The sequence below is a fragment of the Nuphar pumila genome, chromosome 17 (assembly GCF_984573655.1).
Source record: "Nuphar pumila chromosome 17, dmNupPumi1.hap1.1, whole genome shotgun sequence".
NCBI classification, from domain to species: domain Eukaryota; kingdom Viridiplantae; phylum Streptophyta; class Magnoliopsida; order Nymphaeales; family Nymphaeaceae; genus Nuphar; species Nuphar pumila.
Window position 1 is genome coordinate 7,661,464 of NC_143265.1, and position 13,699 is coordinate 7,675,162.

A 13,699-nucleotide genomic window follows, 5' to 3' on the forward strand; every position below is an offset into this window, starting at 1 on the left:
ATAAAGATGAAGACATCCATCCTATCCTTCAATGCAGTAGAAGGGGCAATGATAGACAACATTCTAGCTTTGAGTCACAAGAATCTAGTACCCTTTAGGAGATCCAATAGGAAATCTTGACTCCCAGATAGATTTGTATCCTATGAGTCTTTTTTCCCTCAATATAGAGCTTGCTTAGCCAAAATCTTTTCTTATTTTCAACCCAATTCTTATAAGCAAGCCAAAACCCATCCTGAATGGAATGTAGCCATGGACATAGAAGTTGATGCTTTAAAAAAAAATCTAACACTTGGCAAATAGCTGAGTTACTTAAAGGGAAAAAGTCCATAGATTGTAGATGGGTATATAAGGTTTAAACCAAGAGTAACGTCTCCCTTGAACGATATAAGGCTAAGTTAGTTGCCAAGGGTTATTTTCAAGAATATGTAATAACGATAAAACATTTGCACTAGTAGCTAGGATAACGTCTGTTAGAACTCTTATTGTTGTTGATGTCATTAGTGATTGACCCATCTATCATATGGATGTCAAAAATACCGTTTTAAATGGGAAATTAAAATAAAAAGTATATATGGATCTTCCACCAGAGTATGAAATTCCAGCGAAAAAAATTCTTCATTTACGTAAAGCTTTGTATGGTTTGAAACTTGCTCCTAAGGCCTGGTGTGATATATTTAGCTCTGTTATGATTAAACTTAGTTTTAAGTATTGTTATACTGATACTGCTATGTTTGTCAAACACTCTAATGCAGATGTTACTCTTCTTCTCTACGTTGATGATACGATCATTACTCTAGGAGATAAACATGGAGTTAATTATATAAAAAATGTTTTGAAACAAAGTTTTGAAATGACAAATCTATGGTTCCTTAGATATTTTTTAGGGATTGAGGTAGCATATTCTGCTCGTGGTTATTTTCTAACTCAATTTAAGTTTACTACTAAGATTATTGTCAGGTCTGACATTACAGATGAAAAGAGAGTGGATACTCCTAAAGTTATTAACGCAAAAATGATAATCGATAATGGGACACCCTTAGAAGATCACACTCTTTACTAGCAGATGATTGGGGCCCTTATTTAACGATCACTCGACCTGAGATTTCTCATGTAGTGCATACGACAAGCCAATCACATGAGTGATGTTATGCACATTATGAGATATTTACAAAATTCAGTCTCTACAACAACAACAACATCAACTACGCCTTCATCCCAAAACAATTGGGGTCGGCGATATGAATCAACAAAGAAAATCATTATGGGTCTTCCACATGAATCCTTCTCCTCCATTCATTTCTATCCAATGCCATGTCCTCGGTGAGGTTCAAAGCATTCATATCCTTTCTTATCACCTCCATCCATGTCTTTCTAGGCCTACCCCGACCTCTTTTAACTAATATATTTTCCCATTTCTCCATCCTTCTAACTGGAGCATCATTAGGCCTGCGTCGAATATGTCCAAACCACCGTAAACGATTCTCTCTCATCTTATTTTCAATGGGTGCAACGCCTACCTTCTTACGTATCTCCTCGTTCTGAATCTTATCTTTTATTGTATTTCCACACATCCATCTCAGCATACGCATCTCAGCTACACTCATTTTTTGAATATGATGTCTCTTGGCAGCCCAACATTCCGTACTATATAGTAAAGCGGGCCTAATAGTCGTCCTATAAAACTTTCCCTTCAACCGCAATGGCATTCTACAATCGCACAATACTCCAGTTGCACTCTTCCATTTCATTCACCCAACCTTTATCCTATGATTTACATCTCCATCAATTTCTCCATACTTTTGAATGATAGATCCCAAATATTTAAAAGAATCATCCACCGGTATTTCGTGCTCACCAAGCCTCACTACACTCCCATCACTACTTCGTTGCTTACTAAACCGACATTCCATATATTTTGTTTTACTCTTATTCAACTTAAAACTCTTGCTTCCAATGTCTGTCTCCATAATTCTAACTTAGCATTAGCCCCAGCTCTAGACTCATCAATCAAAACAATATCATCAGCAAACAACATACACCATGGCACATTTTCTTGAATTGATCTCGTAAGCTCATCCATCACTATAACAAATAGGAAAGGGCTTAAAGCAGATCTTTGATGTAACCCAACCGTTATAGGAAAATTGGTTGTCACCCCTCCACAAGTGCGGACATTGGTTACTACTCCTTCATACATATCTTTAATTATATTGATGTACTTGAGAGAAACACCTTTCTTCATCATTGTCCACCAGAGAACGTCCCTAGGTACTCTATCGTAAGCCTTCTCCAAATCAATAAAAACCATATGCAAATCTTTGTTCCTCTCTCTATTTCTCTCAATAAGTTGTCTAAGAAGATGTATAGCTTCCATAGTTGATCTTCCAGGCATAAAACCAAATTGATTCTTCGATATCATGACAATCTTCCTCAACCTAGACTCAATCACCCTCTCCCAAAGTTTCATAGTATGACTCATGAGTTTTATACCACGATAGTTTGTGCAATCTTGTATATCACCTTTATTCTTATATAGAGGCACCAAAGTACTCTTCCTCCACTCATTAGGCATCTTATTTGTCCGTCAAATCTTGTTAAAAAGATTTGTCAACCATTCTAAACCTTTCTCTCCCAAGCATTTCCAAGCCTCGATAGGTATACCATTTGGGCCAACTGCCCTTCTTGATTTCATTTTCTTCAAAGCCTCTGTAATTTCTTTCTTTTGAATCTTGCGCATGAAGTCACGATTCATCTCATGAAAAGGAATGGAAAAGTCTCCAAGATCCTGAGCATGACTTTCATTAAATAGCTTATCAAAATAATCTTTCCATCTCTCCTTAATCTCCTTATCTTTGACTAAAACCCTTTGCGTTTCATCTTTGATACATCTAACCATACCCAGATCCCTCGATTTCCTATCTCTCATCTTTGCAAGCCTATAAATATCCTTCTCACCCTCTTTGGTATCCAACTTGTCATAAACCTCCTTATATACCTTATCCCTCGCGTTCCGAACTACTTTTTTAGCTTCCTTCTTTGCTATCATATACTTCTCTAAATTCTCATTATCACGATTTTTACTTAGATTTCTATAACACTCTCTTTTAACCTTAATAGCTAATTTGACATCCTCGTTCCACCACGATGTATCCTTACCTAGCGGTGCACCGCCTTTAGACTCACCCAATACCTCCTTAGCCACCTTTCTCATGCCACCCGCTATCTTATTCCACATAGATTCTGAATCCTCCTCGAGACACCAATCAACTTCCTTAACTACCCGCTCTACAAACATTCCTTGTTTAGCTTCTTTCAGTGCCCACCACTTAATTTTAGGATCTATCATATGTCTATCCCTTTTGCGGTATTGTCTAATTCTAAGATCTAAAATTAAGACTCTATGTTGTGTAGCTACACTTTCTCCCGATATAACCTTACAATCGATGCAACAACCCCTATCTCTCTTTCTAAGTAGGAAAAAATCTATCTGACTCGTATTAACCCCACTTTTAAATGTTACTAGGTGAGACTCCCTCTTCCTAAACCAAGTGTTTGCTAAGATCATATCATAGGACAAACCAAAATCTAAAATCCTTTCTCCACTTTCGTTTCTTTCTCCTATACCATAGCCTCCATGGATACTCTCAAATCCATCCCTACTAATGCCTACATGCCCATTAAGGTCACCGCCGATGAAAAGCCTTTCTCCATAAGATATCCCTTGTACTACTCCATCTAAATCTTCTCAAAATTGATGCTTAATGGAATCATCTAAACCTACTTGAGGTGCATAAACACTAATAATATTAATAATATTCGTACCTTATACTAATTTAATAAGTAAAATCCTATCACCCTTCCTACGGACCTCAACTACATTATCTATAAACTGACGACTCATAACAATCCCTACTCCATTCCTATTCCTATTTATTCCTGTATACCAAATCTTATATCCCCAAGGTTCTATCACTTTTGCTTTCTCACCTACCCATTTGGTCTCTTGTAGACATAAAATATCAATCTTTCTCCTACACATAACATCTACTAACTCTACCAACTTACCAGTTAGAGATCCTATGTTCCAAGTGGCTAACCTAATTTTATGGTCTTGGACTAACTTCCTTACCCCCACCCGTCCAACAAAGTGAGGGAACCCTTGCCTATTTGACACCACACCCGGGCGCCGGTGTGACGCGTCGCTTCCGAGCGACGACCTAGCAACCCTTGCCCATTTATCACTGCCTCCGGGCCTATAGAGTACAACGCGTCGCTCAGTAAGGAACGCCCCAACGAAATTCTCATATTGGTTCATATTCATAGGGTATGACTAAGTTTTTATGCTGGCTGTCACAGGCCTACCACAACCCTCCTCCTTTATCCGGGCTTGGGACCGGCAGTGTATAACTAAACAGTTATACACAGGCGGAGTTACAAAATTCCGTCTCTAAAGGAATTTTTTTGTCTTCCTCTTCTCCACTTGAATTAATTGCATATACTGATTTTGACCGGTGAGAAGACCCTAATGATAGACGCTTAACTACTGGTTTTTGTGTGTTTATAGGTGATTCACTAGTGTCCTGAAAATGCAAGAAACAACATAAGGAGACTATCGTCAACAGGAGCTGAGTATCGTGCTATAGCCATCACGACATTTGAAATCGTGTGGTTGAGAAGATTAATGGAGGACATGGGCATGCATCCGCAATCACCTTCAAAAAGCGCCATCTACGTAGTCGGCAATCATACATTCCATGAATGCACCAAGCACATCAAGATGAATTGCTACTATCTTCGTGAAGAATATCTTAAGAAAACTATTATCCTGTCCTATGTAGCATCGAAATTCGAACTAGTTGACTTCTTCACAAAGGCGTTTCCACCTCCCTGGGTTCACTTCTTACTTGACAAACTTTTGGTGATCACACAGTGAGTTTGAGGGGGAGTGCTAAGTTGTATCATGTATATGTATATACATATAAAATATATATATATATATATGTATATATATATATATGATACATATATTCATATCATTGTAATAAGTAATACCCAATAGGGGTATTTCAATCTTTTCACAGTATAGGCTGTGCCCACTAGGGGCACTAGTGTTTTTGTATGTTTTTTGTTTTCTTTAATTTTTTTTATTTTGTAATTTCCTATTTTTGTAATGGTCAATAATATTGTCATTGCACAAAATATAATTGTTGGGAGATCTGAACAACTATATTTATAGCTGTTGGGATGCTCCCAACAACTATATTGGCTCTCCTTTGTGTATATATAAGGGTGCTTCCACTTAGATGGGTATTGCTTTCTCAAGCACCCAATTTCTCAATAATATTCATTATTTTTACTTGTGATTCAAGCCCATAAGTGGCTTATGTGTATGAGTTTTGTATTGACTCATAAATGGTCATTGTGTTCTTGTAAGCCCATAAGAGGCATCTGTTTGTATTTTTTGCTCTTTCATTACAAGGACTTCACACACCTACACATTAAATAAACAGAGTTAAAAAGCACGAGTTAAACTAGTTCTCATAGAAGCAAGGACTTCACACACCTACACATTAAATAAACAGAGTTAAAAAGCACGAGTTAAACTAGATCTCATAGAAACACACACATGTATAAATATCATTTCATAAAATCAAATAAATATTATAAATCATATCAAAATATTTAATAAAATTTTAAATCAGCACAAATATGAATGCAATTAAATCCAAGATAAGGATAATATTTAAATAGATTTAAAAAACCTTTTAAATGTTTTAAAAATAACACCCAAGAAGACATATACCAAAAAGAGTCCAAAGAGCTCAATCGTTTCCTAATTAACAAGCATAAAATAAGGAAGTTTTAGAAAAAGTCCTAAAAATAACAAACGATTTTTAATAATCTTTCAAAGATAGGATAAATTAGAGTCTTCTTATGCATAGTGCATGGGATAGACAACTCAAGCAAAGTAACCATATATATAAAGATTTAAGATACATATCAGATTAAGATCTCCCTTGAATCGAAGCCATATATTGATACGTTTCGGTGGGCCTAGGTTTAGTTTTGGGGTTTGACTAGGTTGGGGTAGGCTTGGAATAAGTCAAAGGTCAAGTTTTGGAAAAACAGGTTCGGATGGGTCTGATTGGTTTTAAAGAAAAATCTGCTTTTACTAAAATATAGTTCAATAAATACTAAAACATTAGTAGGTGGCTTAGGACATGTTAGGGAATCTTGGGTTCAATTTTTAGGTTCAGGGGATTCGGAGTTGCAGAGATAAAAATCCTGAAAGTTCTGGGTTTATTTGGGAACTAAATTCTGTTTAGTTTCTGACAAATCATGAAAGAGTGATTTATTTCTCTCAACAGAAAAATCCAAGAAAATGGTGTTAGGATAGGGACATGCTAGGGAAGGTCTGGTTAAAATTTGGGAGACTAGGCCAATCGGGTTAGGGAATTAATTCCAGTGGTTAGGATAGGTTTCAGTGTTGGATTTAATTCAGGACATGGGTTTGGGCCAGGTCTGTTTCTGGACTGTATTTTGGCCAGGAGAGGTTTCTGTGTCGGATTTAATTCTCCCAAACGGGAAAGAGTTAGTATCCGATTTTTGGTGAGTATATTGGGGACATATAGGGCTAGCTGAGGTTAATTTTGCAGGTCTGGACTAGGTACATATTAGGAGAAACATTATTTTTAAGTTACAGTAAACTCGGGAAATTATAGCAACAGAATGTTGTTTTCAGATTTGGGTTTAGGTGAGGTTTAGACTTAGAGGAGGTTTAGGAATTGGCTTCTAAGGACTTTACTCGGTCTAGGGGAGGTGTCTTGACTTTTGGAAATGGTTTGGTTTGTCCGGATGCAGCACATGAACAACTTTGGTGCAGGAGTTGAGTTGATTCCATCGGGGAGTTGATGCAGTCCACAAAGTAGAGTTGAATCTACTTAGTGCTTGAGTAGTTCCAAACCTCGGAAGGCTTAGTACCACTTTACACGAACCGGATGAGCTCTGGGACAGGGTGAACAAGTCTAGGGGTGGGGACTTGCAGGGGGTAGAAGAGAGAGAAGAAAGTGAGGGTCCAGGCGCCAAGGGAAGGAGGGAGAGAGAGTAGAGAAAAACGTCCCTATAGCGGGCGGTTTCTTGAGAACGTGAGAGAGAGACAAACTTCAATATTTCATTTCATAATATTTTCCAGCACAAGGAGAGCCTCTATTCATAGGCTCAATAGGGGGGCTCATTGAGTCTTGGAAATGGTTTGGTTCGTCCGTATATAGCACATGAACAACTTTGGTGCAAGAGTTGAGTTGATTTCATTAGGGAGTTGATGCAGTCCACAAAGTAGAGTTTGCTCTACTTAGTGCTTGAGTAGTTCCAAACCTCGAAGGGCTTAGTACCACTTTACACGAACCGGATGAGCTCTGGGACAAGGTGAACAAGTCTAGGGCTGGGGACTTGCAGGGGGTAGAAGAGAGAGAAGAAAGTGACGGTCTAGGGGCCGAGAGAGAGAGAGAGAGAGAGAGAGAGAGAGAGAGAGAGAGAGAGAGAGAGAGAGAGAGAGAGAGAGAGAGAGATCCATATAGCAGGCAATTTCTTGAGAATGTGAGAGAAAGACAAACTTCAATATTTCATTTCATAATATTTTCAGCACAAGGAGCGCCTCTATTTATAGGCTCAATGGGGGCTCATTAAGCCATCACCCCTTACAAGAAATCATAAAGAGAATTAAACCAACATTAGAAATCCTAAGCAACTTACAAAAACTTTAGAGACTCTCTAAAAGAACTTACTAGAGTCTTAGGTAACACCCAGTGTTGTGAAAAGCGTTGAGGCGTAGCGAGGCGCTCCACCAAAATCTGAGGCGAGGCGCAAAGTGTAAGCCTCAAATTTTTTTTTAAACTTAAAAAAAACTATAAAAATTATCTAAAATTATAAATAAATAAGAAATGCTTTATTGATGAAGCGCCAACTCAAAGTCTTCAAGTGCTAAGAAGAAAAAACGCATTACTGTTTCACCATCATCTGACCATTCACAGACACAGAAAACAAAGGGATGAGTACCAAAGACTTCCCTTGTTCAAATTCCCATAAGCAGAAAACACAACAAAGGCGAAAATTAACAAGAAACCATAACTCCAAATGGAATATCACCACAACACCCACCTATCATAACATCATTACCACCATAGCAACAAGAATTAAATCCAAGCAAACCTCTCAAAAATCACCAGACACGGGAAAATTTCAATGTGGGCGTCATAAAAAGCAAAATCTGGGAACACCCACTTTCCCAAACCATTGATTCAGCAATTGGGTATTGCATAAAATCACAGAAAAAGGAAGAATAATCAAATGGGCATATGGTCCAATGGCTTGAATGACAAAAAAGAAGTGAAAAAACAACCTATAGTTTCCTCCGTTGCAGGATTGATGACGGGAAGACGCTTCCCATTGAATGGTTTTTCAAACCACCATATCAACTCTTGAATCACAAACAAGATAAATCACTATTGCAGCCAAATCTGTCCAAAATAAACCTCCAAATCTTCTTTAACTGGATAGAAAATAAAAACATGCTGATTGGACTCCTCATGACAACCACAAAGCAGACACTGGTTAGCCAGTTGAATGTCATAATGCTGCAGTCTGTCAAACGTTGGAAGCCTGCTCTTACAAGCTAGGTAAACTGTCCATAAGGCCCTAGGTACAACATGCTTATACCAGAGATATTTGCACCATGCCTCTGCAGGAAAACTCATGTGCAAAGTCCTTCCAAATCACACCACGAGGAACTGAATAAAAAATCGTGTTTCCCCACATGAGTTTATCTGGGCCCCAACTAAGCGAGATCGAGTGCAAGAGTGAGGAAGACACTAGCACATGAGAACGAGAACCTTTGCGCTCTCTAATGAAGTCAACAGTCGATAAATGAAGATCTTTACGCACTAGATCATAGTCTTCAGCCACAACAGTGTTTAGTAGAATCTGAGATGACCAGGGCTTAGTCTAAACTCTGCATGTCTCAACTCTCTCGAGCTATTAAACCAAGCATCTTGGGATCCATTCGTAAGTTTGACAAAGAAGTAGAAGTGACACGAATGTCTAGCAAAAAAATGGAACTACCAAATGAACAACAGTAAACACTCTCAGTGAGGGGTCGACCAAGAGAGAAATAGGGAATCTGAATGGGAGTTAATACCCACCAAAGGTGACGACAGGGGCTCCGGCCCCTGTCGGTCGACCAAGAGAGGCAAGAGAGAAAAGCAGATTGGGGGCGACAAGGGGGCTCTGCCCCCCTGTCGGTTGACCCATCACTGAGAAGAAGAAGCAAAGAATGGTCTGCGTTTACCTGTCACTGGAAAACGCAGAGGTCGCCGGAATGGACGGCGGTGGTTGTGAGTCGCTGGCGCGGCGGGTCGCCGATGCCTTCTCAGCAGAGGAAAGAAGAAGCGATGATCGGCGACGGGTGGTGGCCGGCGACAGCAGTGGCGGGGGACGAGAGGGGACAGAGTGGAGAGAGAAGGGGCGAGGGCTTTCCCTCGCCCCGAAGCACCTGTGTCTTTTTTAAAGACACAGGTTCTCGATCTTTCGAGAATACGGGCCCGGATCCGGGTCGAACTCGGGTCCGGGCCATTCGATTTTTAATGCACGCCTCACTTTGAGGTGCGCCTCGCCTCAAGGCGTACGCCTCAAGGCACATGAGGCGTACACTTTTTGCTCCTTGAGGCACGTTTTTAACAACACTGGTAACACCCAAACTCCTTCTTAACACCTTTGCACGACCATCTAGGCCACATTTGAGGACTGGGTGCCCTCTAAGGTGGACCCACGAATTTTCCAAAATGCTAAGAATGCCCTTACATGGATCGGGTTTGGGCGACCAGACCTTCGCTTGAGGGATCCGATCCACTTAGTCCACCTCATGAAATGGATCTTGTTTTGAGTGGGTAGACCTTGGTCTGGTGGATATGATCCATTGGGGTGCCTTGGTGGAAACAAGTCTGTCATTGTTGATCCGCTCCTCTACTTGCTTCGCTCCAACCAACACTGAACCTATGTCACATGGGTGCGGGTGCGGGTGCGGGTGCGACACGGGTGCGGCGCAATTCCAAAAAATTTGGACACGGGGACTCGGCTATATATATATATTAAAAAATATATATTATAAATATAAATATATATATATTTTAAAAATATATAATTATATATATATAACAATATATATTTGGAGGGGCTCGGCCCCTCCTCGTTTCCCCTGTTGTTCGGCGGGGCAAGGATCGACCTATCAGCCGAGCCCCCTCCTTCCCCCACTCCTACTTCTTACCTCTGCGATAAAAGGGAAACGAGGAGGGGCTGAGCCCCTCCTCTCTGAATCAGAGGCACAGGGAGGGGTCAAGCCCCTCTTCTGCGAGCAGAGGGTACGGGGGGAGGGGCCTGCCTGACATAAGCGAAACGAGGAGGGGCCAAGCCCCTCCTCTATGAATAGGAGGCACAGAGAGGAGCCGAGCCCCTCTTCTGCGAGCAGAGGGTGCAAGGAGGGAGGCTGCGAGCAGAGGGAGGGTCGATCGACATACCTGTTGAGTGTTGACGGAGGGGGAGACGGTGGCTGCCTGTGCGTACCGTCGTCGGAGTCTGGATCACCGGCGTGGGTGTAGGAGAAAGCTGCAGGGGCTGAGGGGGAGAGGCAAAATCGAGAGGGTAAGCCCCTCCCCCTGTCGATAAACCCTTTTTAGGGTTCGGCTGCAAAAGAAATTTGGATCTGGGTCGGGTCCGAACCCAACCCAACCTGGATCCAAAATCTATTTTAAAAATTGAAATGGACATTTTTGGACTCGGTCAAAGTTGACCGAGTCCAAAATGTGGACGGACTCGGTCTCAACTCGTTGACCGAGCCCGACTCGGCGTTGACTGAGTCCGAGCCGAGTCCGAAGCCGCACCCGAGTCCGCACCCGTGTCGGGGCGTGTCGACTCGGGTGCAACACCTCCTTAGCCGAGTCCGTGTGACATAGCACTGAACTAAATCCGGTTCTTCTGGATATGTAGCATTCAATGGATCCTCTTCTAATGATTGGGGCAATGGACTTGGATCTGAGCTTACAACACTTGGATCCATGTTGAGATATTGGGACAACAGATGCAGACAAGGGTCTTCCACAATTGGGTCTGCATCATTTGGATCAGAAACTAAGTCCGCAGAAATTGGGTCCGTATCATATATCGATCACAACTCCTTTATGAAGCAAAAAAACTTGAACCAAAGAATCCCAAGACCTAAAGAAACAAAATACCAACAATTTTTTTTTTTGGTTCTGAAACCATGTCACGAAATGGCACGGAACCTGAGATACAAATGAAAGACAAATAAAGAGAAACAAAAGCATAAACATAACTCATTTAACATATTTATACATTCACAAGAACACCAACAAATGAAATAAATAATTGTTATTAATAATAGAATAAACAAAAATTACACATGAACCTCACTACAAAAACACTCAAACACATACAATATGTACAATCATCCTCTCTCAAAGAGCCACAATGAGGCTTATGCTAAGTATTCTTATCCTATCCTAATAGATATATCTTGAGTATATCTATCCTAAAATATCTATCCTAAAATACATAAAAGGTATGTCTAAAATATATCTTGAATACATCTAAAATTAAATGTACAAGAATACACATAAAAAGGAAGAAAATACCTAAAGTACACTTCGGTGTACTTTGGTATGTACACGACAACAACAATTATGTAGGAAGATGGTACATGTACCTTAACAAATAACCCACATGGTCTATAATATTATAGAACTACCACTAGGACACGTTCCAACATCCCCCCTCTGACGCTATGCATGAATGACAACCATGAATGGCTTGTTTTCAGCTCCCAATGTCTTGATCTTCCTGATGCCTTTATGAATATGTCAGCCACCTGATCTTTGCCATCTATAAAGTGAGTTCAAACTCGATATTCAACTTTTCCTCAGAGAAAGTGACCACCTCTGGATGGATTTAATGATATAACCACTAATTTTTATTATTCGAATATCACATCGACTTGGATATGAGAACACATTGGCATTAGATGGGAACACCTAATGGTGGTCAATAAATTTTTTGTCCATGTAATTTCTAAAGCAACCATTGGCATTACTCAGTATTTTGCTTCCGTGCTGTTTTTAGCTGCCATTCAAGCATTTTACTTCCAGAACTTAGAAAGTACTCCTTTGAAAATGAATGTCTTTTCTACAGTGTTTGGCCTGTGGATTATAGTCATAGGATGGTAAAAAGGGTCACCCTTGCCTTCATAGACGGGACCTGAAATCAACAAATCTCATCCTTTTGTCATCTTATGTCAGGACCCTTTTCCTGGCGTGTCTTTCCGTAACTTGAAAGTAATGCTAGTTGTGATCATATCATAAATTGTCCATGGAGATTTGAAGCCTTTGTGGATTTTTAAAAGATATACTGTATATCATAGTTACTTTCTTGGCACCATTTAATGTTTTTTCAGAGATTTTTTGGTATAAATTATGTAACCTTTCATGAATCAGGAAAAATACACATCATTGCAGATAACAATCTCTAAAATTCCATGTCACTTTTGAAACCCGACAAATTTTCCTAAAGAATAGTCAACAAAGTTTTGCAATCATTAACAAATGACAATCTACTCGTGCACATGCCATGGACGCACAGTCGTATAGAATCTAATAATCTTCTTGAAAAATCACTATCTTTTCAATCTTTTGACAGAAACAAAGCCCTTTCTCCAAGTTATGCCAAATCTCGTTGCTCAATAATTTCTATAGCTCCTTGCCCCTCATTGTTTGCCATGACAAGTTTCATCTGTTCTTTACCTTCTTATGTCTCTCATCTAACATACGGATCAACTGGAAATTTCAGGTACTTGATGGACCCTCAGATGGAGTTCGTGAAATTCTTTGGAAAGAACTATGATGTGGATGCACTTACTGATGGTATAACTAAAGAGATAAAACAATACAAGAAATAAGCAAAAGTTTGCAACTATGTGGAGATTTATTGATTGATTTGCTGGCATCATTTACTGGTTATAGCCACTTGGTGGTTTTCCTTGTCGATGTAAGTGGGGTATTTCTTGGAATATCTGAACGCTTCTTGATTCTAGTCTGCTTGTCCATTTGCAATCCTTCTCCATTATGAAGGAAAGGGAGTGATAAGTTGGTTTATTTTACTTGGGGGGTTAAGGCCGCAAGTGGACGGCATAAGAAAATAAGGATTTGAATGTGGAGTTGATTTGATTACCGAAATTTCAACTGTATTTATTGAGGTGAAACTTTTTCTACAACTGCTGTTTTTCATTAAAGATAGAAAAAGAAGCTTACAGGAGAGCTGATGCACATAAAGCCCAATATAATGACCTCGCCCATAAGCTCCCATCAAAAGAATGTTTTCACACCAAGAAGTCTTTCATTCACATTCAATTGGAGGTTTGATATTAAACTTGTTAGTTTAATCCATTCTTCTTGTTAGTTTAATCCTGATCGTTCATCCCTCTTGGCTTTCATTCTCATTCAATTGGATGTCATTAATCTTCAAATCCCTACCTCTTACTGCTTAAAATAATTATGACAGGATTAGATGTCAACCTGAATGAGGAGCAGGTTCTTTAGAATGGACCAACCAGAGTTACCGGAAGGTCACATGGAGTGGG

At 39.8% G+C, this 13,699-nt stretch overlaps 1 protein-coding gene across 1 annotated transcript in view; it reads left to right on the forward strand.

Moving 5' to 3' along the window:
* The window catches only part of LOC149811527 (cytochrome c oxidase assembly factor HCC1-like), a 43,638-nt gene extending 30,305 nt beyond the window's left edge, over positions 1 to 13,333 (forward strand). Inside the window, exon 8 of the mRNA XM_089993818.1 lies at positions 12,910 to 13,333. Within this exon, the coding sequence (XP_089849944.1) occupies positions 12,910 to 13,018 (109 nt within the window). The 3' untranslated portion in view covers positions 13,019 to 13,333. The remainder of the gene's footprint in view (positions 1 to 12,909) is intronic.
* The last annotated feature ends 366 nt before the right edge of the window (positions 13,334 to 13,699 follow it).